Source organism: Cuculus canorus, chromosome 1, assembly GCF_017976375.1.
Source record: "Cuculus canorus isolate bCucCan1 chromosome 1, bCucCan1.pri, whole genome shotgun sequence".
Lineage (NCBI taxonomy): Eukaryota > Metazoa > Chordata > Aves > Cuculiformes > Cuculidae > Cuculus > Cuculus canorus.
Genome location: NC_071401.1, coordinates 50494053 through 50517299, shown reverse-complemented (window position 1 = coordinate 50517299; position 23247 = coordinate 50494053). Strand labels below are relative to the sequence as shown.

General features: G+C 39.1%; 1 protein-coding gene across 1 annotated transcript in view; it reads left to right on the top strand.

The window, feature by feature from the left end:
* The window catches only part of PCCA (propionyl-CoA carboxylase subunit alpha), a 289809-nt gene that overhangs the window by 59583 nt on the left and 206979 nt on the right, over nucleotides 1–23247 (top strand). Inside the window, exon 7 of the mRNA XM_054064867.1 lies at nucleotides 19592–19723. Within this exon, the coding sequence (XP_053920842.1) occupies nucleotides 19592–19723 (132 nt within the window). The remainder of the gene's footprint in view (nucleotides 1–19591; nucleotides 19724–23247) is intronic.

Sequence of the window (23247 nt, the reverse complement as noted above, 5' to 3'; positions counted from 1 at the left end):
TAGCTCTGCCTTTCCACTATACCTACTGGTATATTCATATAACAAAAAGTGTGTACAGCAAAACATTAATTTCTTATCTACAATATTTCGTTACACTTCAGATGTTAATATTGTTAGGTTGTGTGGTAAATTATAATTGTACTTTTTTTTTTACAACAGCCTTTCCGTATTTAGTTACTTCCAACTATACAAAACACTTTTCTAGTCGTTTCAGTGCTTGATAACTTCAGGGTTCATTGCCCCTGTACATTTTTCAAATTATTAGCTTCCTAATGCATACAGCTTTAATTTACCCCCTACTGATATCCTTAAATGGGTTTTCAAGAATTTTGAAAGTGGACTGCTATAGTTGTATTTCAGTGTTGGTCCTGACTGACATAGAATTTCTTAAGTAGCCTCCACAATTAAAGGGATGGGAGGTTCAAACAGCTCCTATGGCAAGAAGCTAAAGATTCCCTTGAAAATAAAATTGTATTTGATTTCCTAGAGTGGTTTTGCTTTGCTTATTTCTGGTGATTTGCCTGTTGCTTTTGTGAACGCTTTTCCTCTCGAATGCAACTTAAATGTGTTAAGTGCAGTATCTGTTCTTCTAATGTAAAATACTTAATGCTTAAAACATTTGCTGTTGTTTAAAAAAATAAAAGGTAAAACCTGACACTGCATACCTTACAGCATAAAAAAATCTGTAAGGGACAGCTTAAAGAATTGAGTACAGATATTGTGTCTATGGAAGTGCTGTTACTATGTATTAGCTTGTTACGTTTTTGAATATAATTCAGGCTATTTTTATAGCTCCAAGTGGCAGAAAACTACAGAACTATTTTTCTTTGAACTTGCCATTTGAATTTTCCACTACAGACTAAAATTGTAAGGATAAAGTATCATGCAGTATGTTCATGCATGAACTGAAGTCTGTACCAAGTTTCTGTGGAAAAAGTATTGTTTGTAAGGACTTCAACACTTCTTGCAGTTCGACCCAAATCTCTTTCCCTCTACGCCTTGAGTCTGTTTTGTTTTTCAGTTTGAATACTGTAAGATTTAGGAGAAACACACAAATCTGTTTTCATAGTTGATATTCCACAGAACTGGAGAGTAGGAAATTTGTGGACGAAACTTAGTCGGGTAAAGAGCAGCAGAAGAACAGCTGGAAATTAACCCAACCCCAGCCCCCTAAGAGTTCTTGTTTGTGTGAAGATTCCGGTTCAGCTAATTCCTATAAAGTCTGCATTATCAATCAGTGTGGGAATGGTTTTCTGTTGAATGTGACTCCATGAATGAAATATTTATAGTGCCAGGTATTCTCAATGTCATGTAATGGCACATCAGTCTCGATACACAATACTATGCAACTGCAGCCATTGCAACTGCATCTAAAAAGTAGTGAAAGAAAACAGCATTCTTGAATTGTAAAGTATTATTCCCTTTCAAGGATTTTCTAGTGTAGTGTGTTTGTATCTTGCTCTATTAGAGTGCAATAAAATCTGATGATTTGATACCATTCTTGGAATGACAAACTTTCCTAAAATATTTGGACAGAGAAGCTACCACAGGGATAAGTTAGAGGAGTTGAAATGGAGCTGGAACTTGGCGAAAGAAAAAGCTAGATAATGATTAGATTTCAGCATGGATAAATAAAACTTTATGGCCTGCTGTCCTGTGGTAGCTGAGTGAAAATGAGTGAAGTAAAATAATTGTTACGATTAAGAGTTTGAATTTCTTACTCGCCTTTTTGATTATAAGATACAGGTTTTGATCTTGTATTCCTGTAAATGAAAAGATAGTTGGAGTTTGGCCTTTGTCATGGTCTGAAAGCCTGAAGTGTCATGTGTGTATTGGACCATATTCTGAAGGATACAGTCAGAACTACAGGTGTCATTTTAATGTAGTAACTGTGTGTTAATTATGCCAAAATTGAGATTGATCAAGTATGCTGTACAACTGCAAACTAAAACCCGAACCTTAGTCTTAAAATTGTCAGAAATCTCTGGAATGATGACTTTGAGGCATGAAATAGTTGATGTCTCTTTTTTTTTTTTAATTGTGTACTTTAAAGGAATTTTGCATTCAGCTATATTATCCGCTTAGTAATGGCCAATAAACAGAGACACTTTCTTAAAACAAGGATCCAGTGTGATCTTGCAGGGGGTTTTGAAACTGCTCAGATGTGTCATGGTGATTTAAAAAAGTCTAAGCTGTTTATATACTGTCATTTTCCATTACTAAGGCAGCTGGCATGTGCTGGGTGATAGTGTTGTTTCTGTACAATACTTAAGGGTCTTAATTCTCCACGCCTTTTTAAAAAAAATTAAACTGACTGTTGGGAAGTACGTGTGGAGATCCGTGTACTCTGTGGATTACAAAAGCATATTGTAATATGTGTAAATGGTGTATCTAGTCAGACCAAGAGAAGAATATTTAATATACTAAAGCATCGTCAAATTAATTTTTCTTCAGAGATTAAAATAATGGGTTCTAGATTAATTGTGGAGTTGGAGCTCCATATGAGTGAGTAAAACAGAAGCCGTCTTTTCACCAGTGTATTCATCCTGTTCATGAGGCAGTATTATAAATGGACCAATGAGATAATAGGCATAAGACAGCAAAAGCGTAAAATACCTATTAAATATATATGCTTATAAACCAGTGGATATATAATACTTTGGAAGAAGAACTTGAGATCTATACAGTGAATATAGCTCTCATTTTGTGAGCAGCAAGAACTTTTGTATGAACCATTCATACATCTGCTATGGAAGAGATTTGCTCTTTGCACCATGACAGCTACCTGTATTTTCTGATGTGATGCTGAAGAATAAATAGCAGTGAAAACATAGTCCTGGAGTGATACAAGAATTTACTTCAAAGATTGAAACAACTAGATTGTAACATCAGTTGCATTTTTGACTGTTTAATGCTTAAATGACACTGTTTAAGTGTGATGGTAGATATTTCAAAGTACGGTAAACATAATTATATTACAGTATCACTAATATCTGACTCTAGCTGTATTAGGACAGAGGCCAGAGAACCCAATTATACTCACCAAACCCCCATTGCGCTACATGTCTTAAGCGCATGGGTAGTGAAAGGCTGGTTTATGCCTTTTCCCCTTCTTCTAATTCTGTTAGCATCTAAAAGAAAATAGAAGGGAGTAAGTTAAAAATAAATGAGGAAGAAAAGCCTGGGGCTCTAAATCGGGAAACGTTTAATCCCTGCACCCACAAAAAAGTCTCAGCCTGCACCGTTATTTTGAGGATGGAGAAAGGCAGCGCGCCCTTGTGGCTGGGCAGAGTAGTATTCAAACATACAGGCATTTTGAAGTTACCTGTCCTCTTTTCTAGCTTACTTGTAGAGTTTCTCCCAATAGGAAGAGTCTTATGCATTCCTTTTACAGCAGAAACCTTGTTAAAAATGCAAACAACAAAGGTGAAGAATTTTCTAAATTTTAATCTACGGTGTAATATAAGCTTGAGAGACTACTTAACATAGCTTTGGTTTTGTTTTCTTAAAGTTTAAGCTCTTGATATTAGTTCATAAAAAAACATACAGGGTTAGGGACCTTGGTATCTGGACTGCAGTCCTTAAAATTAGAGGCCAGAGTTGCATGGAAAGAGTGATAGTAATGGTCCTAGTTTCTGTATTTTTGGAACTTCCCCTTCCTATACATAATATTTTTGATATTTTAAAAAATATATATTTATATACTGAGAGTGAAAACGATGATTTATTCCAGACATGAGTTAATGAGTTCCTTACTTTTGCATTTCTTCTCTGTATTGAAAATTTTGGGAGCCAGGATCTTTGTTCATTCTTCAAAAAAATATCCACCTCAAGCACTGCCTCTAATTCATAAGCTGTTTTCTATATGTGAGTATCTTCTGTCAGATTAGCTAATTCTTTTTTAGTTCTGCATAGCTGCTACCTCTTGCTTTCTTGTCAGTAGTCATTGAGTTGTGATTTTTTTTGGTTTTGAATTTAGAATTTGTTGGGAGAGATGATGAGCATCAATTTTATATGCAGAGGCTAATAAATACACTCCAGATTGTTTTTGTTAGAAAATATGCACAGACTGAAATTTTGGCATTGGAAAGGAATAAATTTAACTTGCCTACGAGCTGTTAATGAAATCCTATATTGGAGTAGTGTACATAGCGTTGTGGCACCGCATTCAAAATAAAGTATTTCCCACTAGAAGTGGTGATTCTTACTTGTTTTAAAACATTGCCAAGCCAATCCTTTATGTTTGGAATATCATGCTTGCTTTGCATCAGTTTGAGACTTTTTGTATGTTGTGTTTCAGTGAAGATTCAGGAGTGCCTTAAGGATGAGCCCTGGGGAAGTTGTTCTGCCAGCATGGAAATACTTTTCAGCAATAACTGAGCTCATCATAATCTCCGTTGTGGAGCAGATCCCTCACACCTCTCACCTGATGAAAGGCATCTTTGGAACTAGGGAAAGATGTTATTTTAACAAGTGATTAACAGCCAATGTTAATCATTCTAGCTATTTAAATGATCAGACTCTAGTTACTTTTTAGGAGGATGATACAGAGCTTGCATAGTAAATTCCTTGCTGTTCTAGCCTGCTTTTCTCCTGGGACTCCAGAGAATATTTCGAGTCCTGCTGTAGGTCATGCTGACGGTGGTACCTGGGTTGCTCCTGAAAAGCAAGGGAGACATAATACCCTCTTCCATCTTGTGGATATTTGTGTAAACTCTCCATGATCTCAAGGAGGTGTTGGCCCTGGTCACATGTTCCTGCCATCTCCCTTATGCTGGGACTATTTATGTAGTTGTCTGGAGCAAGCTTAAAAGTAATCCAGAAAGAGAAGTAGTGCTAGCACCAGCAAAATGCAGTGGACTGGGTATGAAAAATGAAAAGCCTGGAGGTCAGGACCCCAATTTTATGGCAGAATGTGCGCTGGATCAACTTGGCTATTGTGGTTCGGCACTTCTAGCCTATGGCAATTAAATGTCCTCTTCATTCCCTCTTTGACCCGTCAGAACAAGCCCCTTACTGCTACCTGTTATTGTTAGCAGACGATGACGTGGACGTCAAAGAAACTTCGAGACTATAAAACCATGCTTTCAGGAGTTTGTGTGTTTGTAGTAGCTGCTGTGACATCCTGTGTCCCTTTGTGTTTCTCGTGGTCTCTTCTCGTTTCATTCTTTCTCCTGGTTGCAAGAGAGAATCTGCCATCTCCTTCACCACCTCAAAAGCTGTTTGAAGGCAGTCTGTTTCAATCCAGGATGTGTCCCTTACACGTCTTATGCAATGATGATGGGTATAAAGCAGCATAAGAAACTTCTGGTGTATTTGCTCCAGATGAAGCTACAAAGTAATTTTCTGTAGGTGTCACCTTTTGTATATACCTATAGCTTCTTTTTAGCTGTGAACCTGAGTATATTCTGCCTTGAATTTTAAGTATTATGTTTTTTCCTGTAGCTTTGAGGAACATAATTTAGTCGCACATAGTTTTTAACATCCAATTTGCAAATCCAGTCTGCTAAGAATTTCCAAGTAATTTTAGCCCAGAGAATAAACTAGAGGTTGGGCTTCTATAATTTGTAGCATTTCACCATTTTCATGTAACTTAGCTGAAATAGAAAATGTTTTCCAGGGTACTGTGGTCTTATTTACCATCTTAAGCACTCTCGAGATATCTATTTGCATTAAAAAAATGATTGGGTAATTGACCAGTCTCTGCATACAGAAGTTTCTCTCACCCCTTGCTGACCATTTCTGTTAGGAGCCTCTGAAAAGAAATGTCAACTTTTCAGTAAGATTGCTGCTATCTAACAGGCTGATTTCCTCTACAGGCTAGGATTTTGAAATTTAAGCCCTCATCCTGCAACTGTTTAAGCATGCTTAATTTCAAGCACATGCTTATTTACAGGATCCAGATTTGTTTGCCTAATTACTTTGTATCAGGAATGAAGCCAGACTCTCCAACTCTCAGGCCCATCTGTTGGGAAGGAGGTGGGAGGAACTCATTGTCTATGTTCCAAAAAGCTGTTCTACCCTTAGCCACCAGACCAAAATTATCTTTCTGATCCAGAGGTTTTAGAATTATGAAATGGGTTGGATTGGCGAAAGGACCTTAAAGATCATCCAGTTCCAATCCTCCTGCTATGGGCAGGGACACGTCCCACTAGATCAGGCTGTCTGAGGCCCCATCTAACCTGGCCTGGAGCACCTCCAGGGATGAGGCAGCCACAACTTCCCTTGGGCAACCTCTGCCAGCGTCTCACTATCCTCATTGTGAAGAATTTCTTCCTAATGTCTGGTCTAAATCTTCCCCTTTCCAACTTAAAGCTGTTCCCCCTCATCACATATCACTATGTGCCTTTGTAGAAAGTCCCTCCCCAGCTTTCTGGCAGCCCCCTTCAGGTACTGGAAGGTTGCTATGAGATTTTCTTGGAGCCTTCTCTTCTCCAGGCTGAACAATCCAAACTCTTTCAGCCTGACAACTCCAACTCTCTCAGCCTGAATTTATCATAGGTGTTTTTGTCATAGTACATTGTTGAACTTGGAATGGTTGTAGTTCTTGTAGAGCAGGGCCACAAGGGGATCTCAGATTGCTGCACGATAAGCACCTACGAATCCTCTAGTACTACATACCAATACATATTATTGACTTGCTTTATTTATGATTCCAAGATAATGAGAGGTTGTTATCCAGAAGCTGTAGCATTGAGTGTCATAAACCCACTGTTCCGTCACATTTTGTTTGATAGATTTAAATATGCCCAGTTCCACTTCTTTCCACATGCTAACCAAGAAGTAAAATATACACAGCCTTAAAATAGTTTGAAACTTTTGTAATGTTTAATGCTGTTGATGATCACATGTAGTTATTTGCCTTCTGTTTAAAAATAAAACCTAGGGACCAAATCTGCTTGTTTGACTCATGTAGGAATATGTGAGACCAAGAACAGGGTTTGCTGGAAAATCAGAATTTATATATACAACTCTCATTACTCCTAAATGTATTATCTTTGAGTAATATTTTTCCATTGTTTGGCTACAAAATCACCTGAGTCTTGTTTCTTAACTTTATTTCAACATCCACGATTTAAAAGGACAATCACACACATCTCTGCTTGTAATATCTAATGTAAACTCCATTGTATTAGTTGAGCATAAGTAGAAATTGGAGGGGGAACTATGTAAGTACCAAAGAACTAGATCAGTTGTTAGCACATACAGAAAAAAAAACCAAACCTCAAAATTTTCTTAGAACACTTCCCTAAGGAAAAAGTCAATGAATTTTTCATTTACTTAAATGCAGTGTATTGGACTTCTCTCAGTAGGCAGCTGTAAGAGCTAGTTATCTTTCATTGCAGGGTAATTAGTTCTCTCCAAGGAACTGTATGCAAGATTTAAATAACATTTTCTATTAGTAGCACTATTACATGCATCCTTCTACAAATAAATAGTGAAGAAGATAAGACAGTAGTGCTTAACAGAATTCTGTGAAGCTATAGCTTTTACTGCGGCTGTGTTGTCTGATGTTGTTAATCCCATATGTACACTAATGCTTGCTCAAATCAGCTGATGGGAGGGCATTATAGTGTATATGTAGTGCATGTATATACTTCATTGTCCTTCTTTCAGACTAGCTGCTTCTCCCAAGTGCTTTTGCAGTAGTGCTGGTGTGGGGAGTTCCTTCTTGTCCCTGCTTGCCTCCGGCTGTGTTTTCTGAGCCTTGTGCTGCATCCCGTGGTGACCTCCTAATATAATTGGATGAGCTTGTCTTTCAGAGGTGGGAACGTTTGGACAGGATTTTTTGTTTAAAACAATTATTTCATTGCACTAATAGATATCACTTCTGTCTCCACAGCTAATGGAAGAACATACTTTAGTACAGAGGTAGAATGAAATGGTTAGAGACAACACCACCACCAGTTATTAGAGAAGAAATATCAGTATGACTAGGGTCTTATCTTAAACAAATAGATGCTTTGAGATTGAGCAGGAAGATCCATATCCCTTTATCCCAGGCAGGCAAGAGGGTTTTGTGTTTTAACAAGGGTTATGCAAAGTTCTTTACGCTGTTGGTTGTTGTAACCCTCCTCACTTGGCAAAGATGATGATAATCTAGAATTTCTGCATTTGGAGGTATAGAGTAAATGAGTTTGGAAGGTATCTCTGGAGATCTAGGCCTTATCTCAAAGGATCAACTGCAACAGCTTGGTTGGGGACATCTTCAAGGATGGAGACTTCCCAGCCTCTCTGGGCTACTCATTCCTGTGTTTGACCACTTCTTTGAGTATTCCTTGCAGCTATAGACTGCAACCACCTCTGGTGTTGATCATACCATCATTGCCATGGCAGTACCTCTGTAACCCCCAGTTCTTGCTTGTTAGTGATTCATTGCCACAGCCATCTTGCCACAAATGTCACTTCAGGCATCCCGCATCATTCAGTCCTGCCTGCACCGTTTCTGCACACTTTCCTCTGTGCACCTCATTATATGCTGGGTGCTGGTGTATTTCTTTAGTTGTCACCTCTGCCACTGTCTCTTGTAGGGGCTGTCCCTCAACACTCCTCTAAGCACCCCTTGTCCCCTCATCTGTTTTCAGCTGATATGGTTCCTGAACTGATGGCTGCGCAGCTGCATGGATGCTGCTTGTGGTATGAGACAGACAAGAGAACTTGAGACCTGGAGAATGGGTGCTCTCTTTTTGAGTCATTTCTCTGTGACGGTTTGCTCTGACCGGAGATTAATGGCTTTAATCTTGAGGAGCTGTTGCCACAGTCCTATCTTTCCTTTACTGGTGAGGTTTTCTTAGCAACTGTAAGGTCACTGTATGCTGACTTTGGTAGAAGACTGTGTTGGTTCAGTGAATTAAACCTGGTTTGTAGGTGAAAAATGAACCCACAAACCAACCCAAACAGATACGTGCATGTGTACTTTGTTCATATGATTGATTTACTGCCAGTTTAGCTCTTCTCTAATATCTATTAATGTAATTGAGATTGAAATATATTTTTGAATAATATGCCTGTTTACCATATGATGTGGTTTTTTGTGTCAGAAATTAATTCTAGTGATGTTTAATGGCTCTGTGGGAAAATAAACTTGCTGATGTGATATAGACAATACCAGTTTTCTAAAGTGAATTCACTGGTCTCCATAACTTGTACTGCAGTTACTGGCATCTTTATTAACTTTTTCTGAAGGTCTTTGAAACAGACCTTCTTTATCAAATGTGTTTGAGGATGGCTACGTCTACTGAAGAAATAGCACCTTGTCTTAAATCAGCAGCTGTTTAACAGGAAACAACTTAGCCTTCATGTGAGGACAGCCAAAATCCTCAATTATGCAAACCAGCTGAGGAAATGGAGTTGTGGGTGAATAGAATGGAATTATCTATGTTAGAATTTGGTGAGGGCAGTGGGCTTAACACCCTTGTTTTCGTGAAGTGTTTATTCAGTGTCTGCCTTCTACAGTGCTTGAGGAATGACACTTTTCAGTAGTTTTCTGTTTTACCCAACTCTTTCTCAATATGCAGAGTGGTTATTTGGAACATAAGTGACCGCAGAATCGGCTTCCTGGCTATCAGTAACAGGGTTCCTGATGTGTAACTTACCAGTAAATTCAGGGTGATGTGTGCTTGGACAGTCATAAAGTTTTTTTAATTTTTTTTTAATATGCAGTATAATGATGTTCACTTAACTTTGAAGCATTGTAGAATATCTGGAAAAATACCAGACAGATTTTTTTCAACATGAATTTTTTTCCTTCCATGTTGTGATTTAAGGTTTTTTTGCAGGCAAAAATTAATGACCTTTGACTGCAAGCTCAGTGTAACATCTCGATTACACAGTGCTAATATTTCCATTACTTGTTGGCCTCTAAGTGCAGTCTTATGTCTTTTTCACTTCTCCCATCCTTGAAAAACACAAGATAAGGCATTGCAAAGTGTACTTAGTACACTTGTATTCGGTACTTGTTTGCAGAGCTTCACCTGTGGGACAGGAGAAATAGTATTGCTGTATAATGTCTTGTGCCTGTGCATTTTCTTAATCTGTTCTAATGTTCATGTTTTTGGACTGTGTACTATATCATTTCTCTTCCCTACTGAACTTCCAGTATGACAGTTTAATATAGCAAAGTTTGTATATGTCATAAACTTGGGTCTCTGGTAATGTGAGGTGTTGGTTTGGCTGGAAGGATGCTTCTTTGTTCTTATCATTTTGTCCTGTCTCTTTTCTGCGAGTGCCTGGTTTTCATTTAATGTATATTTTGTGTTAAACATCTCATGAAGTGTTTTCTGTCAAGCTGAAGACTTTCTTCCAAACTGAAAACCAAATGGCCTAAAAGATACAGTGCTGCTACTGAATTCAGTACAGTAATTTCAAGTGATTTTTTTTCACTCCAAACAGATTAAAAATACCATGTGGACAGAATCCTGATTTTTAAAAAATCTTGTAATTTAAGAGATCTAGTACTTTTGAAGAATAAATTGGACTTAGTTGTATTCTGAAATGAAGTAGCTTAATAGTGTTTGACTGTCTGACTGTGGCTCAAATTTAATCTTTATTTGATAAGATAGAGTACTGTGTAGCACATCAAGCAAGTAAGCTTAGTAACGTCTTCAGGATGGCTTTGTGTAACACTGACGTTACGTTTTTAAACGTAGAAGTTTGTATTAATAATTAAACAAATGCTGCTTCTACATTGGGGGGAAGATCTTGTGTGGTCATTCAACTGATAGAACTTTTTTGTGCTGCGTGAAAAATGAAATGGTCTTCGAGATGCTAGATGACTAGGAAGAGTAAGATTACACTTGTTAGTGTTTGCCATTTCCTTTGTGCATACCTGATTTCTTCTCTTTATCTTCGTGTAATCAGCAGCTATATCCATTTCCAGGATCTAATTGAACGTAATGAAGAAAGAGGTTGGGCTGTTAAGCTTCCACATTCTCTGCTCTTTGTGCTGCTCACTGTGCTAAAAAGAGATGAGTTAACATAAACCTGAGTAGGCTGTTTAACCTTCTTTCTCTTCTGGAAATGTAGATGCAATAACATTTGCAGCTGAAAAGGCTCATTCGCAGTTTCTAATGTTTAAGGATGCAAATGAAGCATTTTGTCTTTTCAGTCGCCTGGAGGTGTTAAGCAAGGAAACAGAAAGAGGTTTCTAGGATTAGTTCCACAGATTTCTTTTATCATGTAAAAATCAAGGGTGGTTTCAATGCCGTGAAGTGAAGAAAAGCAATATGGAAACCATCCAGGGAAAATTCTTGAGTTTCCGTGTTCCTCCCTAAATTTTTCTGGGTATTCATTACCACTGATATAGCAAAATACTCAAACGTTTTGCAACAGGGTTAGGTTGCTGTGGTTGTGCATTGGGTAGAGTTTGTGTGTAACATTTTATAGGTGGAGTAATTCATCATTGACAGTGCCATGTCCTACCTACTACTGTTGGTTCAAATTCTATCGTTTGTATTTGAGCAATGCTTCTAAAAACTTGTGCATTTGAGCTCTGGGCAAGGACATAAAAATAGTATATGGACCATCTAAAGTTTTAAACCCTTTTAAAGTGAAGACTTCATGATCAGATCCACAGTGAAAATCTCTAAGTATATAGAGCCCCAGAGGTACTTCTTGTTCTTCTCAGTGTCTTGCAGCTTTGAGTCCTTCAAAAAAGCTCCTTCTGTACTTATTTTCCCTTGCAAAGATATGACCTTGGAAACGGAATACCATTTTTTTCCCACATAAAAGTATAGTGTATACATTGAAATGTTTGTTTAGTAAGGCTTTTTAATTTTAAAGTATCTTGTTAAGGAAGATACCTACAGATTAGCCCGATTCTTATAGTTGGCACTTTGTAAATTTACCACTTCTGCGGAATTAAAGAGGAGATGCCATCAAAGTTTATTTAAAAGCTCTTCTATGCGACATTTGTGCTTAAGGTGATGCTGGCCATCCAGCTTTGTCCTGGCTGCTCCCTGGTGTTTACGTAGGAAGTTTCTCACCTTTTCTGAGAGGTGCATGCTTTTTTGGGACAGTGGAGTTAAGTAGATTCTGTTTATACTGGTTCAGCAACTGGGCCTTTTGTTTACATTGAGCTTTATAGCTGTCTAATACATTAATTTCTCTTTTCCCACTCCCGATGTTTGAATACACATATATGACATTTTGTAAAAAAATATGCCTTTCTGTCCTTATGATATAACGAATATTCTGTTCCTGCATTCTATTCCTAGCCTGCTTCAGAGAAGGCATGTTTGGGGCCTGGGTAAAGTCTCTTCATTAGATTCTTCAGAAGCTTGGCCATATTGATGGAGCTTAAATATCATACAAGATTCTCTGGTAAGGGATTAATGTATTTTCATGGCTCTGCCAACTATACTTGGGAGACCAGGATGAACAGATTATACTGGGATTAAAGAAATCAGATAATGTTTCTTAGAATGTTGACTTAAAGGGAGTTTGTTAACACATCTCCCTCCCCGTGCCAAAGGCTAAACATGGAAACTGGCATCTGTTGGTTTATTTCCAAGTAAATTAGTGTATTCAAGTTCTCAGTTTCGTTGGTATTGCTCCCCAGCAATGATCTTTTTTTTTTTTTTTCTTACTTAAGGTAGTTGTGAAAACGCTTTATTGTTCTTTAAATTCAGTTTGTAGTGAGACAGATTTCTTGGAGCTGTGTTCAACAGGATATTAGGAAAAATGGTTCAGTTGGAGAAATTGGATATTAGGAAGGTCGATGTTATCTAAATTCTTAGGGAAAAAATGGATGTTGGGAAAAATATCGTTCAATTGACTATTAAGAACCATTTCATAGGACACTAGGAAAAATGTGTTTACTGAAAGAGTGGTGAAGCATTGGAAGAGGCTGCCCCGTGAAGTGGTGGAGTCACCATCCCTGGAGGTGCTAAAAAAATGTGTAGATGTGGTGCTTTGGGACATGGTCTAATAGGCATGGTGGTGTTGGGCTGGTGATAGGACTGGATGGTCTTGGAGGTCTTTTCCAACTTTTATGATTCTGTGCATTTTGGGTAAGGATTTTTCCATTCTGCTAGCTCTTCCTTTCCTACAGAAACACTTTCAGTGTTATTCACTTTCTATTACAGTGTGTACTCTGATTTAAGACAATGAGTGCAAGTATTTAAAATGGCACAGTATAGAGTCACAGGGTGACACAGCTTGTGTGGTGGATCTAGCCTCTAAAATGCAGTGTATTTTGGAGCCAAGTAACAGTCGGTTATTTCAAAGCAGAACTTGGAACAAATCATGAGGTCTGGCAGGCTGTGCAGGACAGGTCTTCACCACCTCTTCCTTCCTCTAACAAGTTTCATTGGTCTCTGTCACTTTCCAAATTGCCAATTAACCTGAGGCTGGTTTTGATCACAGTCTACCTGCCGGCTTCTTAATGCAGCTCCAAGTGACTGTAATACTTTTGTTTTGTTTGAGGGTTTGGGAAAAAGCCTGACCTGCAAGAAGGAACTACAGTAGCCAAAGGCGGATGTAGTCAGAGAAAAATAGGATGCTACAGCCCTTTCCTCTCTAGCGTATTTATCTATCTGCTTGTGTCACATACTGTATTCACTTAAGAGCTGCTGTGTGGTTCTGTTGTAAGGCTGTAGTTTGCTTTTCTTTAGCATGGCTCATTATATTAAAATATTTCTTCTGATCAAATAATCATTAAGTAGGAAAAGACTTTTGAGATCATCAACTCCAGCCATACCTGTCCACTACTAAATCATGTCCCCAAGCACCTCACCTACCCACCTTTTAAACACCACAGGAACTGTGAATCAACCACCCCCCAGAGCGGCCTCTGCCAGTGCTTGATAACCCTTTCTGTGAAGAAATTTTTCCTAATGTTCAATCTAAACTTCTCCTGATGCTGCTTAAGGCCATAACGGATGTTACTCTAAATGTCTTTCCTTATGTGTGAATATAAGTGCTTCAAAAATTCTCCTTATTTAACTCCAAGGAAAATTTGAGGAACTCTTATTTGCTGAACTGCTGGAGAATTACTACTTTTGGTGATCCATGACAATACTTGGGCATGCTGCTATTTTTAAGCCTTTTTCCAACTTAAAGACCACATAGACTGCAACTCTCTGTTAGTACCAAACTTACAGGTTGGTGCTTAGACAGATCATTGGCTGTGCCTGTTTGTGTATTCTGAGCCTTCGGGTTAACAGCAACAGGGCCCAATTTTTTGAGCTGATGTGTAATATCTGTACTCTGACAAATCTTCAGGGCATTCAGTTCCACCACGTTCTGTTGAGCATTTCACCTGTTCAGTATTTCCTAGGTTGAGTGGATGCTTCTTGGAATATATTCTTAACAGCATATTTGATGGAGACACTCTTTCCCAGTGGTGAACGGAGAGTTTCCTGTATTGTGAGGTGATCTGTTACATCCCTGTCTCTTTCAAGAGATGTCAATGTGGCTATTATTTTTTTTTCTGGTAGGACTCCTGAATCTTGTCTCTGTTTAGATATTTTATCTGGTCACCTCAATCAGATTTTTCTGTTCTGCTTGATTGTTTTCTAGGTTGTTTAAACCTCTGTTGGACCTTCCTTTTGCTGCCAGCTCTGCTTCTTAGCCCTGCATTTAGCTCGTGTGATTTAGAGTCTTTTTAGCCCAGCTAGCTATTGCAGTCATCCTTAAACTGTGCTCTGCTTTTTACCTGGCTGCAGGCAGCTGTGTATACAGATCTGTTTCCTTCTGGGAAGGTATATCCCTGCTGTATGTGGAAGACTGTATTTATGGGAGATTTTTTTTTTTTAATTGAATTCTGATACTATTTGTGATTACAGACTACTTCTGCCCTTTCCCTTTGGATCTGCCTGCTTGACTGGCTGTATGTCAAGAGGGCAGGAAAATTAAGGCAATGGTTCCCCAGTACAGTAGTGAAAGAATTCATCAGCTACATGCAAGTATTTCGTGGAAATGTTTTCCTTCACAGGGAAATCTAGAGATATGAGGGTTGGGACAAAACCCCTCTGAAAACCAGGCCTATGACAACAGTCTCTACTTAAAATCACAGTATCATAGAATCGTTAAAGCTCATCCAGTTCCAACCCCTCTGCCATGGGCAGGGACACCTTCCGCTAGATCACATTGCTTATAGCCCCAACCAACCTGGCCTTGACACCTCCAGGGATGGGGCATTCATAGCTTCTCCGATCAGCCTGTGTTACTGTCTCACCACCTTGACAGTAGAAAATTTCTTTCTAATATCTGATCTAAATATAAATATTTGAGTGTTTATCCGAGGACCTTCCTTCATAACCTCATTCACCAATAGGTTCTTGAGTAAGTGTGTCCAGTTGTTACCCATGTTTGCTGATCTTGCTGTTATTTCACTGCAATGGGACCTTACTTCTGCTTCTCTTCTGCCCCTAAGTTGTTCCATTACTTGACAGCACATGTCAAAGAGCTGTTTCAAGCAGTGGCTTTGATGCTTGAAACCTTGGACATTCTGTGGTTCAAGTGGTGCTCCTTGTAGAAGCAGCAACAAACCTTATTTTAAAATAAGCCTGAAAACAGAAATGCAGACTTGAACACAGAAGCAGGCCGATGGGGCGGTGTGCAGTCCCCCCCCTGCACACCTGACAGTTTGAGGATGTGCCTTCTCCCCAAAATAAGTTCCTGTTCCCAGTTGTGGGCTCCAGCAGCTTGTGTGATCCTTCCTCCAGTGCCCAATTAAACTTCTCTTTAGTTAATTTAAGGTCATGAAAGGAATGGGAAACACTTCTTGCAAAAAAACCACTAGGTCATAATCTGCCAAGGTGGTCGGCTGGGTGAAATGGGTGCCAGAGCCTGGCCTGGAGAAGGGGAATAGTTAGGACTGCTGGAAGAGAAGTGCAGGAGAGGAAAGAGAATGCGGGGGGGGCGGCGCGTGGGGGAAGAGAAGTGCAGGAGAGGAACGAGAATGCGCGGGGGGGGTGGGGTGGGGGGGGTGGGGGGTGGGGGGAAGCAACTAGGTTGGCTCAGTTACTTCTCTGGTCATTGAGGCCTCTAAGCCTACCCAGCCAGCAGTGCTGGGGTTAATCCCTTTTCTCCTAACTATCTTCCAATAAGCAGTGCTCTGAGTTGGGGTAATCTTGAAAATATCATGTGTAAGTCTGAGAGCATATGGTTCAGTGGTTTTATGCAAGAGATTGTGGGTTCTTCTGTAAATCTAATAAACTTTTTAAAAACCAGCTATGCGTTTATGTAGGAAAGTTTATTTTCAATAAGGTAGAACAGCTACAACTGCTCCTGAGATCTCTCCATCCTCTCAGCCATTTCTTCCTTGGGATGGGAAACATTTTCCTACAACTAACAGTATCGGGTACCAGGGAATGAACAAGCACAAAGCCTGCATTATTGCCATTGCTTCTGTGTGGTAAAATAATTGTAGGGGCTCTTGCACCTGGAAGCAGCTGGGCACTTGGAGTGTGTTTTGCCACCTCAGCATGTTATGAGTGGAAGAATCCTCGTGCCAAATGATCACGAAAAGGAAGATGTAAGATTCCGGATAGCTGTGTGTTTGTATGTGGCATGCCTTCTCATTGGTTGGAAGTGCTCGGGTTAAGCTGGTGTTCCATGCAGATTCAAATAACTTGGCTCGAATGAGTCCATAACTAACGTCGCAAAAGACAGGAGAAGCTTTAGTATAACTTGTTTTGTCTAAAGCTGAGTTGGAACTGTTCAGTCATTTCCTGCAGTCCTGAGACACCTGGCAGTGAGTTGGCTGGTTTGCTACATATTCGTAAGTCCACAGAAGACCATGTTGCCAAGGAAGCTAATGTGTATGAAACTTTATTATGCAGTTTTCTCTCCTTCGTGCGTCCTATCTTTAGCTCTGCTTAGAGGTTGCAGTGAGGTGGCTTCTCCCAAGTAACAAGTGATGGCCCCAAGCTGCACCAAGGGAGGTTAAATGAAGTGAGCGTTCACTGATATGACTTAAGGCTGACTTTAGCTAAGCCCACAAAACAGACTTTAACAGCTTAAGGTACTACTAGACAAACTCTTGCAAGTTTTGCTACAGTTATTTTAAGTCTCCATCACTTGAAGATCCTTATTTGAGCACTCTGTCAACAATTCTCAGCTCAAAGTGCTCCACCTTCTTTATTGCCAATACTCACTTGACCTTTATCTTTCATAAAATTGGTCCAGCTGTACCTGTACACTACTCAACCATATCCCTGAGCACCTAATCTACCCATCTTTTAAATATCTCCATGGTATTTAAAAGGGGACCAGTGATGGTGACTCAGCCACCTACCTGGGCAGCTCGTCCCACTGCTGATACCCCTTTCAGTGGATAAATGTTGATGTCTAATCTGAACGTCCCCTGGTGCAATTTAGGGACCTTTCCTCCTGTCCTGTCACTTGGAAGAAGAGACCAACATCCTGCGTTCTACAACCTATTTTCAGATAATTGAAGACAGTAATAAGGTCTTCCTCTCAGTCTCCTTTTCTCTGGGCTAAACAACCCCAGTTCCCTCAGCTGCTCCTCATAAGGCTTGTTCTCCAGCCCCTTCAACTGCTATGTTGCCCTTACTGCGACATGCTCCAGCACCTCAGTGTCCGTGTAGTGAGGGGCCCAAAACTGAATGCAGTATTTGAGGTACAGCCTCACCAGTGCTGAGTTCGGGGGAAGGAAGACTTTTCCTGCCCAGATAACCACACTGTTTCTGATACAAGTCAACATGCCCTTGGCCTCCTTGGCCACATAGGCACACTGCTGACTCCTGTTCAGCCAGCTGTCAACCAACACCCCCAGGTCCTTCTCTGCTAAGCAGCTTTCCAGCCACTCTTCTCCAAGCCTGTAGCGTTGCATGGGGTTCTCTTGTTGAGAGGGAATAAAGGTTTTCAAGTTGTAATCTGCTGTTATTTCTAAAATGGTCACGTCCAGACTTTGTCACTATCATTTCAGATGTCACTGTCTTGTTTCTCTTCTCCTTTAAAAAGTAAATTCCTTTAGTGTTCAGATCCTTTGTCACTAAAACATTATAGATTTGTACCTTCATGTCTGTCTTCCTATCCCCTCCTCCCTCCTATTGCAGCCTTCACAACTCTGCATCTGTAAGACAGCTGTTGATCACACTAATATTTCTAAGTGGCTGAGCCTACTCTACTAGAGAAGTGGTGGGCTGGAGAGAAATCCGGATGGCTTATCACAAGTTGAAGCTAACAAGCCTTTGATGTAGCTAAACTAATGCTTTGCATTTGGTTTGAATGTCTTTGCACTGAGCTTCCTAGTGTGTCTGTAATGCTTATCTGGTCTTTGCTCTGTTGCCTGTAACACCTTGTTAGCTAGGATGATAACAAGTTGTCTACGCTGAGCTTCTGCTATTACACTCTTCCTGTTAGGAAGCTGCTGACAGTGAAAACTGTGACTCCCAAGCATGTTGGGAACTCTTAAGATCGTGAATAGGAGAACATTGTACCCCAACTTAAAACACATATTTCTCCTATGTCGGTTTGTGATTTACTACCATCACATAAATACACAAAGCTTCAGAATGTTACTTTTTATTGTTAGTCACTGTAATTCTCTGGCAACCTTCACGTCTGCATCTCAAGTGGATGTCAAAGATGCAAAACATTGAGGCACAAACTCTCATGTAAGAAATCAAATGTTTGCCATTTTGTTAGTCTTGGTATTGAGTAAACTGCCTATCAGCTGGTAACAAGTTGTTTTTAAACATTTTACAAGTGTCTTAGCATCAGGCAAAAAAAATTAAAATAAATGAAACAGTTGGAAAAACTGTGCAAGGCTGGTATGCTTATTCTTTTGATGCTATGGTACAAAGGATGTTAAGGTACCTCAAATGTGTGCACTCACTGATGCATCAGTAACTCTCAGTAAAACAGTTCTGATAGAATTGCCTTTATTTCTGTGCAATCCTGACCCTAGAGAGGTTTGAAAACATGTCTGTTAAATTGATCACTGAAGTCTGTTGCTGGCATGGAGAATAGGAGGAGGAGAGATGCAGCTCAGTGTTCTACCTATGTATTAAAGTGTTAAACTTGAAGTATAGAAGTATTTTTATGTTAGCCTATTGCCACGTTAGTATTGGAAAGAATTGAAAAAGCGTTGCCTGAAAGAATTGGGGAAACAGTGTTTTACTTATTACCTGCTTGTCAAGATATTTAAATATGTTGAGTAAGAGTCTGTACTTTAATTTTGATGTTTCATCAAAGTTTGGTTTAAGGAATACAATGGAATTTTCAACTGTGTTATGGTTTTCCAAACATATCTTTGTAAATCACTTGCTGCTATTTCAGTGGTGAGCATCTTTTCTCAGGGGATATTTCTGACTTTCAAGCTAGAGTACTTCCACTTTCAGCTATGTTTCCTTGGCCTGGCTTTGATTTACACAAATGATAATTATAGAGGCTTTGAATCTGTGTGTATGTGTAGGATCACGAGGTCATACATATTTTTTATGAACTGACAGAAGTACTGCTTATATATTGTTAGGTTGTTACATAAATAGAACACTGTGTCTTCTAAATGTTCTTTCATTAATCGTCTTAAAAGAAGAGGGAAAAAAGTTAATAACAATACCTGTGTAAAGCTGCTTCTTAGTTTCATCTTCTAAACTTGTCTTCATTGTCTTTGCAGGCTTCAGAAGGTGTCACCTTCATTGGTCCTGACACACATGCTATTCAAGCTATGGGAGACAAGATTGAAAGCAAATTGTTAGCCAAGAATGCAAAGGTCAACACAATCCCTGGCTTTGATGGAGTAGTCAAGGTGAAAAATCACTTAATTACTATGTGCCTACTGTAGGAACATTGTCTAAATCGAGGTAGAGCTATTGAAGCTCTGATGCAGAATATAATTACAATTCCAATTTCTTCTTTGATAAGATGTAAATGTACAGATTTTTATTAATAGGAAAGCTTTGGAAAAGAAGAGAAAGTCAGTTATAAATCATGTATTAAGGACTGCTTCTGTGGAGTCCTTAATGTTTTGCTTTAAATTTAACATGAAAGCAGATAAATGTGTTAAGTATCAGGTGTGGATTCAACTGCCTGCACATCTTTACATTAATCAGGTCTTTACTTCTTGTTGGCCAAGATCTCGACAGCCCTAAATTAACAGTGAAGTTAGTTATGCTGTATGGAGTTCCCATTTTATGGTCTATGCTAATGGTGTAGATTTCCAGATATTGCAAAACTTAGGGTGAGGGTTGCGGAAAGTTGGTGGCTCTTTGTCCAAACCTGCAGCCAGTGTTTTTCCTGGGCTTTTAGAAGGAATGATTTCCAACAGCTTTCTAAAAATATTTTGTTTGTTTCTTTGTATTTTGTAAAGTGAAATAAAATATGTCTTGGTTTTGGTTTATTTTCTGCTATAGTGATTAAGTATTGGGCTCTTAGAAGCCTTCCTCTGTGTTTTTATTTATTGTCTGTGTTAAAGTAAGTAAATAAGCTTTTTTTTTTTTTCCCATGAAACCTTCATTGTATACGCCTAAAGCTTTGTATTGTAAAACACTGACCTGCTGGGTTGGAATGTATGTTTGACACGTCAGGGTAGATTTTTTTTCGTATAAAATTCAAGTAAGACTTTGAGTTTCAGCCAAAAGTGAAAACTTTGTTTCAATGACACTTTAATGTAGTTGAAGGGAAAGCTTTTTAGGTTTTATGTATGACAAATGTTATTGACCTCTGATCATCATAAATCTTATTTACATGATAAAATAGGAAATGTCAAGATAATTGGGAACAACTGAATATATTGATGGAATGGAGAGTGTATTTTAAGGAGTACCATATACCAGGGCAGTGGTGTTCAGTGTTGTCAGCTAAGCTGGATTTTGAAAAAACCCAACTAAATGAGGAAGGTGAATGGAGTGCCAAGGGGGCTAAGCCTCCAGAAAATTCTGTTCTGATAGCTGAGGTCAAAATGCCGAAGAGAATTTTCCAGTTCTTGTCATGGAAATGCCTAGTGGAAGTACTGAGGGGCAGTGGAGTATGCTGCAACAGGAACAGTGCCAAGACTCGTTTCTCTTCTGGAGGGCTCCATGCGAGTGTTAGGCTGACATTTGTGGCAATTCTGAAGTCTGTCAGTGATAAATTGGATGCAGCATTCCTTCAGGTTTTTGTGTGTTTTAGCAGTCCCTGTGTATGTGGTCCTTTAGCACTGATAAGATTTAAGAGCAGCCAGGCTACTGTGTATACGTTCTTCTGTCTTGTTTGATATCCTGTATATTCTTTTAGAAACCCTTAAGTAACCTCTAGAAAAACATTTAACTAGGAGATAACTTTGAATTAATCATCAAAACCCCACAAAACTTTCTGTACTGCAGAATTAAATACTCAAAATGTGGGTTTTATTGCTATCTCAAGCTAAAACTCATGTAAAGGTCTGTTATGCAGCTAATATGAGGAAATGAACCTGGCAAAGTAGGATGAACAGAAAGCCATATAAACAATGAAACTGAGCTACTTACCTGTATGCATTTGTTTTGAAACCTTTAATTGCACTGGGTTTTTTTTTTTTTTCAATTATTTTGAAGTTCCTGATACAAAGTGAAAGAATGTAAGTGATCTGGTCGACAACTGGCTATATGCAATGATAGTCTTAACACTAAATGAACTGGAATGTAGGATTGAGTTGACAAGTCAAATCCTCAGCTATTGAAAGGAACTATGCAGTAGTTCCTTAATCCTGAAGTGTCCATATCATATAGATTTCACATACCTCAGCCTTGCACTAGTTCTGATTATCTGAAGAGCGTTAATGAAAATGAACATGAGATTTAAAAAAAAAGCAGCCCTGCATTCTACCCACTGAATAAGGAGACTCCACAGACATTGCCAGTGTTACAGTTCCCATGAGAAAGGGGAGTTGAATATTTTAGCTTAAGCAGTACTTTGGTTACTAGTTCTAGGAAATAAAACTTCTGATATTCTCATCTTTGCTATGGATCTAAATCTGTGCCTGTATTTGTCCTCTGATCTCCTTTCTGTGATAATGTCTCTTGCTTAGATGAATGCCAGAATAATTAGGTCACACAGGATGCCTGATCTTTGGTTAGAATTTGGATGTACTGTTTTGCCAGTTTAGACTGAGTCAGGAAGAGGAAAGCTGTGTGAGACTGGGTACAATCAGAAGAGCAACGTGCAAGGAATTGGAGACTATAGGCTTTCTGCCATTCTGTGGGAGACTGGTTTTAGTCAGAGTTAAAAAGCTTTCAAAATCTGAGCATTGTTTTTCTTGAGAAATAAAACTTCTAGAGATCCTAGGACGGAGTTAAATGTTTGCTTGATACTTGAGTTGAGAAGTGGCTTCATCTTTACGGTATTGTCTACTAGAGCTGGAAGAAAATGGCATTCATCCAAGTTATGGAAGAACAGTTGCATGGATTTTTTTGTGGAAGAACAGTGAACATAGAGTACAACTTAGTTCTTCCTTAGTCAGCTCAAGACTGCGCTGAAAATCATTGTTAGTTGAAGTGTTGTATTTATCCAGCACTTCTTAAATAGTTCTTCAGATACACTGGTCCTTTAATGGATAAAGGGTGTTTTCCCCTTCTTATTTACTTACACATAGTAGGCAGTGGAGTTGCTCAGCTTTTGTAATAACACTTCGGACAATTTGCATGCAGAAAAATTCCCAGTGTGTAGGAATTAAATTAGAAATTTAGGAGAAGGAAACCTTTCAACAGTACACGTAAGGACCTGGAAGGATTGAAGAGGAGGATGCTTTGCCTCAGACACAACTAACGGTTCTCATCCAGGCAAATGCTGTAACAAATATGATACTGAGAATGGAAAGATACGGAGTGAGAGTGGGGAGGATAGTTTGACAACAGAGTATTTTCTTCCATCCCTGGTTCAGTTTCTCAGTTGGCTGAGGCCAGGATTATCCGGTATATACGTGTAAGGGGGATCCGAGTCTGGTGCTGTCAGCTAGAGAGCCAACAAAAGCATTCAAAGGTAGTGAATTCCAAAATCTGTAATTGCATTTAGTTTCCTAAAACCTGATTGGGAGAAATAGTGGTAAATATTCTTAATCAAAAGAATTAGTGTTAATCCCTGTAAGCAGTGGCTATACTGCAGTTAGAACTGAGATGTGCTCTGTGTAAATGAGAGGAGAGGAATAAGCAACAAGAAGAAAGTGGAGGCAGAGTGATGAGTATAAGGAGATGGTGAAAAACTGGCAAAGGAATGGCGTTAGAAGAAGGATTTTCACCATGTACAGCCAGTTTGGTTTTATGGCTGGTAGAACACAGCTGGATGTAGACCCAGAAGATTAGTGTCTCTAGGGGTCTA